We start from the raw sequence: 16,184 nt of genomic DNA, 5'->3' as shown, positions 1-16,184 counted from the left end.
TCAAAATAATCTCACTAGATAATGGTGATTTAAGTTTACAGAGTATTAGAATTCTTTCCAGAAAATCCTATATTTTCTAATAAAAGTAGTCCTCTACCAAGACCCGATTGTTTTATGTTTAAGGAGTAATTTCCCCCAAAGGTAACTATTATTATCAAAATATAGTTTATACTTTAAGGAATATGTGAGAAGATCACAAGCAAAAGTAATAGGGAAAATACTATTTTACCTCAGCAGTAACGTTGCTGACTAAAAGTGAATAAAACATAGACTCCAGGTGGTATCGAATGAACCATACGCCTCGGAGAGTCTAAAGGAATGAAGTATAGACTCCAGGCGGTATTAAGTGAACAATACGCCTCAGAGAGTCTAAGTGAATGAAATACAGACTCCAGACGGTATTAAGTGAACAATACGCCTCGGAGAGTCTAAGTGAATGAAATACAGACTCCAGGCGGTATTAAGTGAGCAATACGCCTCGGAGAGTCTAAGTGAATGAAATACAGACTACATGCGGTATTAAGTGAACAATACGCCTCGGAGAGTCTAAGTTAACCTTTAATCCTAAGTAGGTCAGTTTAAAGGTTTAATATGAGGCCTAGTGTATAACTAGGAAAATATATTATGATGGTTTCATATGTAGAAAATACCGTGATAATACTTATTACCTTAAAGCCATGGATTATAAGGTAATTGTAAAGATACTCGTAACCATACTGATTGACGGATGTAAACACGACGACCTGCTGGCGTCGAAATGAATATGACATTTATCACCCCTTGGCTTGGTCGGTCGGGACTGTAGCTAGCAGTCAGGATGTGGGATGGTCTGTCCCGTATAGATCTATACACACAATGCCCGCTCTCCCTCCAGGAGACTCTGGTTACCACTCGACAACGGTGAAATCCGCATCATGAGGATGTATCTCGTGTTTTGATTTCTTTATACCTTTCTTGTTACTATAAGTACAAGTTCTTAGAATATAGATATAACTAAGTTCTCCTTCATGAAAGTCATGGTTGGTTTCTAAACTATACCTATTATAGTTTACTCGAGAGGTTATCTAGATGCCTTTGCTACCCAAAGGTGTTGAGCTGGAATAAGATTATTAACATCTAACCAGATATACATAATATATAACTAGGATTTCAACGACACTCGGACAAATAACCGGATGCTCTGAGTCCACAACCAAACAAGGAACAGGAAATAAAGCGGGTTATCAGTCCTAAGTCCTTCAAACCCTACTTATATAACTATATCTTTATAGACATGATTCTATCAAGAATATAAGTTTAAAAGACTTTGATAAAAGCTTGGTAATTTAAAAGAGATTTGAAAACAAAATTTGGAAACCTTTAGCTGGATAAAACAGTTTAACATGCAGAAATCTTTTTGTTATACAGTTATTCATCACATGCGATTGATATAATAACTTTATAGTTCAACTTGTATTCCCCCCCCCCCATAAAATCATTTAAAATCATTTAAAAAGGTTGATTAAGGGGTATGAACTCACCTGAAGTGAGTAACTCGAAAGAAAGATTGATACAGGATCGCCGGGTGTCGAATGAAGTCGTGAGCACAACCGGATCCTAGTTTAACATGTAATAACACATATATGAATACACTTAGGGTATCTAACCACTAATAGACACATGGACACACCTTAGGTACATGAAAACACTTCGAATTAAGTGTTACAAACACCTATTGAAGTCCCCAAATGAGTGTAGGGCTTTAGATTTGAGTGTAAGGCCACCAAACTGGACTTTTATGAGTGTGCGGCCAGGTGTACGGCCAGGGTGTGCGGCCAGGCTGTGTGTGCGGTTGCACACTGGAGTGTGCGGCCGTACACAGGAGTGTGCGGCCGTACACTCCTCATTTGTGCCCGAAATGTCGATTTTTAGGTGTTCTTGTGCTAATACCAAGTCCTACTAGTGAATGAAGGCCAAACTCTTCACTTTGGAGAGCTTTAAGGTGTGTGCGGCCACCTTATGAAGGTGTGCGGCTGTACACCTTCAAAGGATGAAGAACACGAAGAACACTATGAGTTTTAGGCTTAGATTCAGGTGTCTTACCAATATAACAAGCTGAATGTTGGAGTACTTCACGTTTTTTAGGCCCTTAGAGTGTTCTTGGATGAAGTTTCTAGAGAGAGAAAGTTCCATCTTTGAGAGAGAGGGAAAAAGGGGTGTAAGGTTGGCTAAGTGTTCAATATATAGGGTCGAGTGTGAGGCTGGAGGGGGTGTGCGGCTGGCTGGCCGCACACGCGGGTGTGCGGCCGCACACACCTTCTTTGGTGTGTTTGGTCCGATTTTGTGATGCTACACACTTTGTAACCCTTTCCAAGACTCATACCTAGGTTATACTAAGCCTATAACACTCATATAGACCCACAATTTCGTTAAAAGATATTAGATTAAAATCTAGTGATAATAATGCTAGGTTTCGTCGAAGGAAAAGACGATCGTTAGAAGCGAAGCGCTGTCCGAATTTCGAGTCATCACTTTAACAAGTGAGTGCATTGTCCCTTTCATGAACATGATTTTAATACAAGTATTAATAAAGGTATTAAATATATGTTGAAAGTTTATATGTGAGTTATATGCTTATTATCAGGATATATGTGTTATATGTATATTTGATGATATACGCTATGTGAACCAGACATGGTTTTATATGTGTTGAGATGTATTTACATGATAATAATAATAGAAGTATTATAAATGAGAAGATGAATGTATGTTAATACTTAATAATCTATATAAAATATTACACTAAATTAGGATAGTGTTGTCGAAACAGAGTTAGTATTGAAAGTTGATTATAAGCATTGTAGGCTTGCTTAGTGATGAAATAAGACTTAAAAGAGATGCTTAGTTCAATTAAGTTTGGATATTGGGTAGTATCATATTAAGGGTACGTGTGTGATCGGAATAGAGAGTAGAAACTCTGTTCGAGGAGATTGATGATCGATGGAGTATGTCCTACGTACAAAAGTACTTTATAAGTACCAAGTCTTTTTCAAAGCTCTGTATCTTAGGTGCTGCTTGTGTCGGCGTATTATTATGTACTAGGGTACGAGTCCTACTCATATCAGGGTACTATAATGTGCCAAAAGTACTATCATGTACAAAGTCCTTCTTTTTTACACTATTATGTGTCGGGGTACGGGAGCGTACGGGAGTACTTTATTAATATTTCCCCATACTTTTTTTATTTTGAAGAGCTTTGGAGTCATCGTTTCTTTTATGAAGTGATCGGACGAGCTTCATGTGGCAACGTTTCCTTTCACGAAGTAATTAAGGGAACTTCGTAGACTGCCTAACATAGTGTGTCAGTAATAGACCACTACCAGGTATGTCTGATGTTGTATTGCCGGATAGAGTAAGTATGGGGGTAAAATACCTCACGGTGTCAGACCACTGCTAGGCATAGTTATCTAGATAACCATCCCTGACTTAATTGTCTTGTTTTTTTACGAACGGAGGTTCGTGGTGAAACTTGTTCCATTCCCCTCATTTGATGTATTTATTGATCCTCGTTTGCTGCCAGGGAATTTCCGAAGCAACATCGTCAGTTTGTTGTTCATATTGATCCTTTAGGCTAGATCTTGTAAGATCGTTGTATAGGATCTATACGTGGGAATTGACGGGATGGGATAAATTGTTTTAGAGATATGATATGTATGTGTTAATGATAATAGTTGGATTTGTAGGTTTGAGTTATACATTATTATCACATTGTGGGATTGAAATCCCTATGTACTCACCAGGTTTCCCAACCTGACCCACTCAGTTTATTGTATCACAGGTGGCTATATGAAAGATACATTCTGCTGAGAGATTCAAGGAGTATTAGGCCACTAGTTTAAATATTGTAAGGCTTGTAGTATTTCGTTATGCTTATGTTTCTGTATTGACGATGACATCCCAATGTTTTAATATAAATAAAATTCATTTCTTCGGAAATTCTTTGATAATATCATTATCACGTTTTATGGGAACAAATTCTGCAATACTATTTTTCAAAAAGGATACTCTTATTTTTTTAAAATAAGCATAAACAAATCGGTTTTTTCTGGGCGTAAAAATGGGGATGTCACACGACGGTAGTAGTGGTGTTAGGTGATGGTAGTGGTTGTGGTGCTGACGGTAGTGGTGGTTGTGGTGGCGACGACGGTGGTGGTGGCGGGTGATAGTAGTATTGGTGGCGACGATAATGGTTGTGGTGGTTGTGGCGGCAGTGACGGTAGTGGTGGTTGTGGCGACGGTGGTGATGGTGGTGGTGGCGGCGGTGGTAGTTGTGATGGGTGATGGTAGTGGTTGTGATAGTGGTGGTGGCGGCGGTGTTATTGGTGGTAGTGGTGGCAGCGACAGCGGTGGTGGTAGTGTTGGCGGCGGTGGGTGGTGGTGGCATCTGCGGTGGCGGTAGCGATAGTGGTGGTGGTGACGACAGTGGTAATGGTGTAGGGTGATGGCAGTGGTGGTGGTGGCGACGGTGGTGGTGATGGCGGTGGTAGTGGTGGTGGTGGTGGTAGTAGTGGCGGTAGTGGTGGGTGATGGTAGTGGTGGTGGTTACGGTGGTAATGGACGTATTGGCGGCAGTAGTGGTGGTGGCGGAGGTGGGTGGTGGTGGTGGTGGGTGATGGTGGTGGTGGTAGCGGTAGCAATGGTGGTGGCGGTGGTGGTGGTGGTAGGTGGTGGTAGTGGTGGTGGTGGCGGTTGGTGATCGATAGTAGTAGTGGTGGGTGTTGGTTTTCTGATAAATAACAAAGATATTTTTGTAATTCATCACTTTCCTTGATGAGAATGAATATTTTCCATCCAACTTTGAAAGGAATTCACTTTCCTTAATATGGTGGAAAGTTTATTTCATTTAGGAATCTCTTTCCCTCTAAGTCCAACCAAACGCATGAATTCAAAGAAATTAGAATCATTTCCCCTTGAATTTCATTCATTTTCTGCCAACCAAACATGCCCTAAGTCGGAAAAGAGTTTATTTGATAGCAATCATAGTATTGTCTCTCAATTATTTACTCGGATCTCTAGTAGATTGCATATAAGTTAGATTGAATTGGTTGGATGAAAGATTACTATATGAATTTTGATATTTTGAAATGTTATAGCATCTTGTTAGAGGTTTTTAAATAAATTTTATTGCATATAAGTTTAGATTGAACTGGTTGAATGAAAGATTATTATATAAATTTTGATATTTTGAAATTTATAGCATCTTGTTAGGTTTTTAAATAAATTTTAGCATTTAAAAAAAATACCTTAAAAACGTTAAAAGTACTATGATTCAAAATTAGAATACATTTGTTGTATAATAAGATTTAATTGTTCTAATATTACAAAAATCATCCTTTGAAAGCAACATCCGATTCTTTTCTTAAGATGAAATCACTATCAAATTCGAACTTTACAAAATTCATATAAGCATAGTATAAGATTACATTCTCCTAAGAAAATGAAATGAGAATCAAATAAACTTTCTCAACTTTCAAGGGCATGTAATTTTGAGATGATGACATAATGATACCAATGAGATTAATTTTGTTATTCATTTAATCAAATTACATAATAATAATAATAATAATATAAATCATCGGTTCAAGATTAGGAACCTATTGACGACGTTATATTATATTTCGACACATTCCGCACCAATAATCCTTAAAAATCATATATCTTAAAAATAAAATGGTTGAAATTCGCTTTTATTCAAATTATAACAACGTTTCAAATCTCATTACGTTACATTCTACAAAGCTTTACTTATTTTAAGTTAAACATTTAACTTTTATGAACTCTCAAGTACGTATGAGAATTTGGTCCGGATACCCAAACCAAACCGAATCCCGAACCGAATTAGGCTCGAATAAGCAATTCGATTCGGTTCTAGGGTATCTATATTAGATTTATTCGGTTCTCAGGTTATTCGGTTCGGGTTACCCAAATAAGGGTTTATTTGGTTCTAAATACTCGACCCGAAATTGAAAAGTCATTTTTTTAATCGTATTTTTCTTGGTACACCGAATGACCTACATTCAATCGATTCGATCTTGTTTTTCCATGTCCCTCCTTCTGTGATCGAGTCGTACATTCAATACAAGGAAACAACCCCTATTGCTTCATATTCCCAAGTCGACTTCCTACTCAATCGTATTACCGAAGTCGACTTCCTACTCAAGCATTCTTATTCAGAAATTGAGTGTCGATCCTTCCTCTTTATATTCACAAATCGATCATTCCTTCTTTGTCTCTAAGGATTCACGAATTAATATATTGTCTAGTCATGAAAAACTATATTAGGTTTTTTTGGGGTTATTCAGGTTATAGAATCCTAATACGGTTTAATCAGTTCTTTTCGGTTATATTAGGTCCTTAATCATCTTGTGCATGTTATTTGCGTTATTCGGGTAATAACCAAACCGAACCGATTAATACCCGAATCGAACCGAACCTATATTGGTTATTTGATCCGGTTTTCGGTTCATGCAATTACCCTTATTCGGTTTTCGGGTTATTCGAGTTTGGGTCGGTTCGGTCCGGTTCCAACCCGAATAACATCCCTACTCTCAAGATTGAGCTTTCACCAAATTTTTTGTGGATTCGCAAAAATTTATTTTTTATATTAAAAAGGTGTACAATCATCTTCAAGCTTATTTTATTTCTACGTCATTTTAGCATAATATTCAAGGCGTGACTTAACGGCAATGTCAAGCCTCAAGTTTTTCCAAGCCTTGGCGAGTCACGTCGTTTGTAAGGCATGACTTTAAGGCGACAATTTTATATATACTTAATATTTTTATATCTATTTTCAACTATTATTCATTTTTATACACATATATTAGTTAATGGGCATTTTGTTAAAACTTTGCGGTAGGTACAAGCCTCGGAACCATGGCGCACCATGGCTAGTTTTTTAGAACCTTGATAATATTACATCAAATTTGGTGTTATATTATTCTTTTAGGCTGCTCGGTGTGGACTCGGGAATGCACTCGGTGACCTCGGCGAACACCGGGCCGAGGCCGAGGCATGCCGAGCTCGGCTCGGCAACTCGGCGATGGTTCACCGATGAGAGAGATAGTATTTTTTTTTTACCCATTTATTACTCAAACCCCTTTTTCAAAAATTACCTTCTTTCCAAAAAAATACCCAATTTAAAAAATATAACCGTTTTTTTTTTATTTCAAATTTTAAACCCTCAATCTTCAACTATAAATACTCTCATCCTTATTCATTCTTCATCCCATTCAAATCTCTTTAATTCTATTCTCTTAACTTTCTTATTTTTTTTCATCCTTTTCTACACCTCATCATTAAAAATGGCTATTATTTGGTCGACTTACTCGCTCGTTCATGGATTGATGTAGCAGAAGATCCACACCACAATGACAACCCTGCGACTACTTTTTGGAGTAGATTCGCCGACATATACAGTCGTCAAACCCTTCAACCTCGAAGAAAATATCTACTCTATGCTAAATGGAGAAACGCACATCCACTCGCAACTCGGTTTACCATTGTGTTTCGTAGTATGATGCATGAAGCCGGAAATGGTGAAAACGAAAATACTTTGCTAGGGAATGCTCTTGAACCTTACCGTGTTAAAACTGGAAAAGATTTCAAGCCTGTTGAGTTCTGACAAATTGTGAGGCAGAGCCCCAAATGACGTCAAATATGAAGTCTTTGTCTTCTAAGTTCTAGTGGGTTGTGTGTTTGAATTTCTAGTGTGATGTTTCTGAATTTCTAGTGGTCTTGTGATGTTTTTAATTTCTATGTTTTTTTTTTAATTTCTATGTTTTTTTTTCTTGAATTTTTATGTTTCTAATGGAATTTAAGTTTTTTAAAAAAATAATATGTTTGCAATATTTATTTTCTAAATTAATTAAATATATATATTTAACATGGCAAGTGTGGCAACCCACGTCATACAAATGACAAGTTTTGGCTAAAGTGTGGCAAAAATGACGTGGCGCCTACGTGGACCGTAACAAGTGTGACACCACACCCACTAGCCTTGGGTGTAAAATTTTACCATAAAACTACAATCTACCGAAGAACCTCTCACAAATGAACTGAACCTCAAAAAATAAAGGCTTACCGAAGGCTATTATTCCCTAGTAGAGTTCAATTATACACACTATGTGGCCTAGAAAATATGCTCCTTATGACAAATCAACAAAAGTTCTATGAATTGTAATTAGCATGTGTTTTTATAACTATTGTAGAACAATTTGAATTTAATTTTGTCTCTTCTAAAAATGTGTAAACTCCCCCCATTTCGATTCTTTACACCTAAGTTGCATTTTTTACACCCAAGAGGTGAAAGTTCAACAATAAAGGTAGCATGTGGCCTAAAGACGTGATCCGTACGACAAATCAACAAAGTCCTCTTAAATTATACTCCGTCCGTACCATATTTATTGTCAAGTTTTGACTTTTGAAGTCTTTATTTTTCAACTTTGACCTTATTCTGTTATATATTACTTGATGAAAATTATAACAATGAAAAAACATATAAAACTCAATCCATTCATATATTTTTTGCATCAAGTATTATATATCAAAACAAAAATATTTAAGGTCAAAATTGAAGAAAAAAAAACTTCAAAAGTAAAAAATGAACAATAAATATAGGACAAAGATAGTATAGGATAAAGATGACATCTTAATAACCGTAATTATCATATATAAATTAAAAGGACTATATTGATTTATCGTATGGAGTGTGTTTCTAGGTCACCTGCTACTTTCATTGTTCAATATTCATATGTTGGGTGTAAAAAAGAAGTGACTTATGTGTAAAGAATGGTAATAGAGCGAGTTTCTATTTTTTAGAAGTGACCAAATTGAATCAAGTTGTTCTACAACACAACCTAAATGTCAACACGGTTAAATAGTTGCAAAAAAACGTTATAAGTGTTATAATACTTATAAAAACACATGCTAAAAATGATATATAGTTATGATATTTATTGAAGAAATCACAAAAAAAAAAGATATATAAATTATCATTATTGTGTTTTTTAATAAATAAAAATATGGTATCTTTATGTGCTTTAATTAATAAATATGGGTTTTATTCAAATTAATTTTAGTATATATAAAAAGATTTTTTTTTAAATCCTTAAACTTTAACCATATTAAGGAAAAAGTTATATATGATTGTTTATTTATAATTCTAGCCTTGAAAACCGATATTAACCGAGAACAATAGTTATTTTGCAAGTGTTTACCGATTTTTTGGTCTTAATTGCAAAAAATAATAATAATAATAATAATAATAATAATAATAAAAGAGAGAGAGAGACTTTTGCGTTAGTATATCCAAACTTTAAGAGTATTGGGTATGGGCCCGTTAAAAGGTGTTGAGATCTTATGTAGCATGTCATAACGGTGTTATAACACAATGAACACCGCCTCATCCTCATGTTATGTTAAAGGGTGTTGGCGTTACCACATATTGAAACGATAGCATTGATTGGCTGTAGAAGTTATCTTTCTTTATCTTTCTCCTCTGTACGGTGTTATAACACCATGCCACCATGGACACCCCCCCCCCTCCACTTCATGTTATAAGGTGTTATAACACCACCTCAACGGGCCCATACCTAATAGTCTAAGTACTTTTATCAATTTGAATCCACTAATAAGTTTGAAGAAAAAATATATATTAGAAAATATACTTTTTGATGTAAAAAATTAGTATATAAAAAATGATATCGGTTGAAATGAAATACTATCAAAATGTGAAAATGATATAGATCGGAGATGGTCTAATAATCAAGTAATATTATGTTTTTTGAACAACATAAATAGTTCAATTGTAAAAGGTTGTATAAAAAAATCTTTAGTGATTAAGTGTGTACAAGGAAAACAAAATTTGTTACTTTAAGAAATCATTATAATCGAAAGGACCCTTTGAAAAAATATGCATAAAAAAAGTATGTGTGTGAGGAATGTATAAGTTCAACGGTGGCAAAAGTCGTCATGACACGATAAAAATACAAGACATGAAATGAAATTGAAATATAAACAAATTTCAAATTTGTGTTCATGTTCAAAATCCGTCAAGCTAATAACATGATAATAAAAGGAAACACCGTGTTCATGTTCAAAAGTTGTGTATATTTAGTAGTATTTTATGTTGTTTTATGTTATTTTTTGTCGTGTTTAAATTATCGATTTCACAAAAAACATACGTATAACATTATGCAAATGGTTATTATTATTTTTTTGTCATGTTTTTATTGAGTCGTATTCGTATTAACAAACATAAACACATCGTCATGTCTTGTTCAGGTTAAAAAAGAAAAAAGTAATTCAGGCAAAAACACGAAACGGCCGCCAGATTTGCTAACTCTAATATGTTTTGTATAATTTGCTAACTCTAATATGTTTTATACAAAAATAGCTACGTTAGCACAAATGAAAGTAAAAAAAGATGTGTCTCATCTTCATAAATTTCGTTTATGCATGAAGACACGATCCACAAACAAACAAACAAACATACCAATTAATTTTGGTTAAGAAGGAAGTCAAGGGCACAAAACGTCAACATACATACTAGAAGTAGAATTTGCTATACAAACAAACAAACACAAGAGAAAATGGATAATAAAAATGTTCTTCATTTATAAAAAAGAAAAAGTATGAAATTTAAATAAAATAATAAAATTAGAAACCCACAGGCAGAATCAGAAGGAGAAAGAATGCCAATGGATGTTTCTCTATACATGAGGATGAGGATATGAAATGATATGCTTTGATCTGCTTCTGCAACCTAAAATAAAATTTGTTTTATTTTTTTCAGCTCTCTCTCTCTATCTGTTTTCTGTCATCAATTCGGAAAAGCTCGAGGAATAGATGATGCAAATGGTTGTGTATTATTGTTGTTGTTGGTGTTTTGAGTTTTCAGAATACATCAAAGAATCAATAGAAGGGTGGTGGTGGAGGAGAGGCGTAAGAAACGCCAATAACCGGAGGTAATGGCCCCTCGTATGCAGGAGCTGGAGGTGGTGGGCTGTTGTATATAATCGGTGGTGGAGGTGGGGATGGGTGGTGGACTGGGGGTGGTGGAGAACTGTAAACAGGTGCTGGTGGTGGTGGTGATTTATGTGGTGGTGGGGGTGGAGGTGATGGGGTTGGGGATGGTGGTGGTGGTGGTTCTATACAGGGAGGTGGAGGGAGTTCTATACAAGGAGGTGGAGGAGGTGGTGATGGTGGTGGTGGTGGTGGAGAATGGACTGGGGGAGGCGGAGAATGGACTGGGGGAGGTGGAGAATGGGCTACAGGTGGTGGTGGTGGTGGTGATGAGTAGATATAAGATGGGGGTGGTGGAGGCGGTGAGTGAGGTGGAGGTGGTGGTGGAGAGTGTGGTGGAGGCGGTGAGCTATAGATATATGGGGGCGGTGAATGAGGCGGAGGAGGTGAGCTGTAGTAATATGGAACAGGTGGTGGTGGGGAAAACAAGGGAGGCGGAGGCGGGGATGCAGTTGGAGGTGGAGGAGGTGGTGGTGATCGTACACAATAGGTTGGAGGTGGTGGAGGACAGTAAACTGGTGCCGGTGGTGACGGTGGAGGTGGGGGAGGAGAGTAAACTGGCGGTGGGGGTGATGGTGGAGGTGGCGGAGGAGAGTAAACCGGTGGCGGAGGTGATGGTGGAGGTGGCGGAGGAGAGTAAATTGGTGGTGGTGGAGGAGGAGGTGATGGTGGTGGTGGTGAAGGTGGCGGTGGGGGAGGAGAATAAACTGGTGGAGGTGGTGGAGGGGGTGATGGTGGCGGAGGTGACGGTGGCGGTGGAGGAGGTGAGTAAACTGGTGGAGGTGGGGGAGGGGGTGATGGCGGTGGAGGTGATGGTGGCGGTGGTGGAGGAGAGTAAACAGGGGGCGGAGGTGAGGGTGGCGGTGGAGGAGGAGAGTAAACTGGCGGCGGAGGAGAGTATACTGGGGGCGGAGGTGATGGTGGAGGTGGAGGGGAGTAAACTGGGGGTGGAGGTGATGGTGGAGGCGGCGGTGGAAGCGCCGGAACAAATGGCGTACACCTAAATGCACTACAATGAATCTTCTTAGACGCGAACATATCACACTGCTTTTTAGACCTTTGAGCCGGCCTCGCCGGCAAACAATTCCTCTGATCATCAAACTCCTCCACCCTCAAACACTCCGGCGGCTCACCGGTGAAGAAATTATCAGAATAAGTGAAATTCTCCAACCTCGGAAGACTACAAATACTCTTCGGTATACTTCCAGTAAGGAAATTATTTGCCACATTCAACTGCTCCACGCTCACCAAACCAGAAAGCCTCTCCGGCAACGGCCCCATTAACTGATTAAAGCTCACATCAAACACCGTCACCTCCTTCAACAACCCAATTTCTTCCGGCACACAAGACCTCAATCCATTGTGCATCATGATAATCTCATTCAAAGTATCCGACATGTTCCCGATGCTCGCCGGAAGACAACCATGAAACCTATTGTTCGCTAAAACAATCACAGACACCGGCGAATTGCCAAAATTATCCGGCAATTCAAACACAAACCGGTTGTGATTAATAAATATAGCATCCAAGTCTTTATCGAACAATTCTTTAGGAACACTACCTTCAAACTCATTAAACCGGAGATCCAAAAACTTTAATGCCGGTAATTTAAGAACAACGTAAGGGAATTTTCCGGCGAACCTGTTGTTGCTGAGATCCAATTCGAAGAGTAACTTCAACTGACGAAACTTCTTCGGAACAGTTCCACAGAACCGATTCGAATTAATATGAAACAATGCAAGATCCTTGAGCAACCCAAGCTCCTCCGGCAAATACCCGGCGATATCGCCGTGGTTAAGGTCGATTCCGGCAACGGTTCTCTCCGAACTGTTATCCAGTGCGGGTGCACAGAACACTCCCGTGTAGTCGCACACACTAGAACCCACCCAATTCAAAGTGAGATTTTGTGGATCTGAGAGTATCGCCTGCTTCCATGCTTGTAAAGCAATGTAAGCATTTCTCAGCCTAGGGTTTTCAAACACAAGCGTCGGATCCACGCTCACATTCTCGCCTCTGTCGCCGAACTCATCCAGGTAGGACAAAAGCTGCCGTTGACGTATGTAAATCACCTCACCGTCAGTCAGCTTTCCAGAACTTAACCCGCCGCCGACACCGGAACCATCACCGGAAAAACAAAACCCAAAACCAGACAAAAATGCAAACAGCACAATATAAACAATAATCGAAGTCTTCTTCATATCAACACCTTAGACATCTGAGGCTTAACTAAATCGTTGTAAACAAACCTGCGCTCTAAACGCAACAATCGATTATAAGAAACTCGAAATGTGGGTGAAGATTATCGATTGAAGAAGAAGAAGAAGTAGAAGAAGAAGGAGATGAATGAGGGTTTTGAATTATGAGAGAGAAAATGGAGGTTTTTCTAGGGGATTCGGAGAAGGTGTGAACGGAGGGTGGGGAATGAAGACAGCTAAATCACAGCTCAACACCCACCGATTCTCTCTCTCTTTCTTTCTGTATAGAAAATGAGAGTCTCCTTCTAAACAAAGAATGTGAATTTATATTGATTGAAAAGGGATTAAATAATGCGATGGCCGGAGGCCGGCGGAGGACGGAGGTGTCCGGTAGCGGAGTAATTAAATGGGGTTTTAAATTACTCCGTCCTTTCCGTATAAATACCATATTTAATTTTTTAGTTTTCTTCCCATCTGTTACATTTATTATATTTTTGACCATTGTATTGTATTTATGAGTTTGTTCATTTGTTGTAAAGTGAATAAATAATAATTGTACCCATCAATATATGTTACAGTAACATATTTTAAAAGCCGTTTTGGATGTTTATTGGTTAAATTTATGTTTTTCTTTTGTCGTGATTTAATAAGAAAAAGACTTGTTTTATAAGAAATTATAATTAAAATAAGTTTTAAGACTTGTTCAATCTTTTTCAAGACCAATTAAAATTAGTTTGTCTTTTTATAATGTTTCATTTTATAGTAATATATATGACAAGTATTGTAATTATTTGCTCCGTTGATAGTAATTTGTAAAAGTATATTTGTTGCCTTTTCATCTTATGAAAATTATAAATTGTAAGTGGTTGACTTTTTATAATATCTTACAAATACGGTTTCCTTATTAATACAAATACGCGAATCGGTGGATTATATCATAAGCAATCTTTGGTAATAATAGTAATAGGTATGATTACTAAGCGAATTTTAATTGAAATTTATTCCAAAGGAAAAGATTGTAATTTTTTATGGAATGTATTTAACAAATATATAAAATGGTTACAATATTTGCATAAAAAGAATATTGTTTATGCATGTTCTTTCATTTCAGAATCATTTTTATGTGGAATGGAGACAACCATGCATCAATCACTTAAGTTGGCTTCCTTTAAATTTATTAGTCGTTTTCTAAAAAAACGATACAAATGTTAGAAGAATTGTACAATGGAAAAAGATGTTTTTGGCTCCAAGAGGTTGAATTGGTCTCGGAATGTCAAAAGTACAAAATATGTTGTTAGAACTTTAAATGTTGTATCCGGTATTTTTATTATCTTTTTAATAATAAAATGATAACAGGGGAAAAGGTTAAAGAAAAAAAATATGGATATGATCTTGTTACGTAAAGATCAAATAAATACAAGGGATTTATTATTACCTTAATTGTCAATATGTCAAAATATAGGGGCGTTGCAATTAACTAAAGTTTCTACATTTGTCCATATGAGAGAGAGAGAGAGAGAGAGAGAGAGAGAGAGAGAGAGAGTTACTAAGGTTAGAAGTAGAAGTTAATGGCTGGTGGTGGTGAGGTTGGTTTTGTAAGTATTTCTTTGTCACAACACATGATGTCAATAAAATCTGGTCTTCTAGTATTTAATGTATTCAATAAGAAAAAAAAATGAGATATTAATGAAGTGAGTTTTTTTAAGAATCGATAGAAATATACTATTAACGAGCATTAAAAAAAGACTAGCAACATATTAGAGGAAATACAAGGAGCATGTTCTTTGATTGAAGAGCTCTCCACATTATTTTTACAAAATCGAGTTTATTTTTTCCAAAATCATCCTAAAACTAAATATACAATAACAAGGAACTCTTCTTTGATTGTTTATAAGGTCAGGCCCACACAAGAGCCTGAAGTAGTTGTTCAACAGAAGATGAGGCTGAAAAGCCCAACCTATACCAAGAAAATGCCCAACCTATACCAAGAAAATGCCCATTCGATATGTTTTTGATTTTAGTGTCATCAGACATTTTGGGTAATTGGAACTCACATTTAAGCTAAGGGGTTTATTATTTGTACTCTATATTATATGTTTGGTGAATCCGGAGTGCGTGCATATATGAAACCGAATTATAAGTCAGTACTACAAAAATCTGAGGTCAAAGGGGTCGTGGTTGTGCCCCCTTGCAGGGTCCTAGGGGTAGCGCCCCTAGTGGGGTCCAAGGGGAAGAGCCCTTGACGGTTCGGAAATTTGAATTAGTTTCATTATGGAAAAACCGAATACTAGTGAGTGATTATGGTAAAACTGATAAATTTTGTCAGTTTTGGAAATCATTGATTATGCCATTAAATTCAATATTTCCTTAACTAATTTAGAAGAAAAAACCCTAATATGTCATGTATATATACGACTCTTCTTTTGAGTCGTATACAGAACCCTTTTCTCAGCTCTTCTTCTTCAAAACGAATACTCAGAGTTCTCTGGCGATTTGGCTTGTGTTTCTGTGCCTAGATACACAAGTGTCATTTTGGATTATCCTAGATTGGATTTTTTGTAACCCATGCATAAGGTGAAAACATCAGTTCAGAAAGTGAACATACACGATCCATAAGGAATTTGGTTTTCCACCATCACCCTAATACATATATCCTCCAACACGAGATATCTGATGCAAAGCAACACACAGAAAAGTGTGGTTGATGGATTTTTCATCAGAATTGCATAGAGGACATGCAGACGAGGTCAGTGTAATGACTCTACAAATCCACATTGGTATAATGAGGTGTTCGATTATTCAACATACACCAAGAGACCCAGGAAACTTTCATAAGTCTGCAATTAGAACATTCAAAACTATTAGAGTAAAATATGGCCCAGACTCGAACATAATGTTTCTAAGGGAGCGAATTGAGAACATGACTG

The 16,184-nt window shown here is 37.1% G+C and overlaps 1 protein-coding gene across 1 annotated transcript; it reads right to left on the bottom strand.

Annotated features, from left to right (window-relative positions):
• Positions 1 to 10,629: 10,629 nt before the first annotated feature.
• On the bottom strand, positions 10,630 to 13,565 carry LOC145134360 (Leucine-rich repeat (LRR) family protein). Its single transcript, XM_079069215.1, has one exon. It carries the CDS (start codon positions 13,258 to 13,260, stop codon positions 10,951 to 10,953), a length of 2,310 nt encoding a protein of 769 aa, XP_078925341.1. The 5' UTR covers positions 13,261 to 13,565; the 3' UTR covers positions 10,630 to 10,950.
• Positions 13,566 to 16,184: the final 2,619 nt, after the last annotated feature.

The sequence above is a fragment of the Lactuca virosa genome, chromosome 8, assembly GCF_052849685.1.
Source record: "Lactuca virosa cultivar CGN04683 chromosome 8, Lactuca_virosa_CGN04683_v6, whole genome shotgun sequence".
Lineage (NCBI taxonomy): Eukaryota > Viridiplantae > Streptophyta > Magnoliopsida > Asterales > Asteraceae > Lactuca > Lactuca virosa.
Note: the sequence above shows the minus strand (reverse complement) of the source record. Positions and strands in the feature narration are given on the sequence as shown.

Coding starts and splice junctions, on each gene's coding strand:
- LOC145134360 (XM_079069215.1), bottom strand. CDS start 13,260: ATGAAGAAGACTTCGATTATTGTTTATATTGTGCTGTTTGCATTTTTG.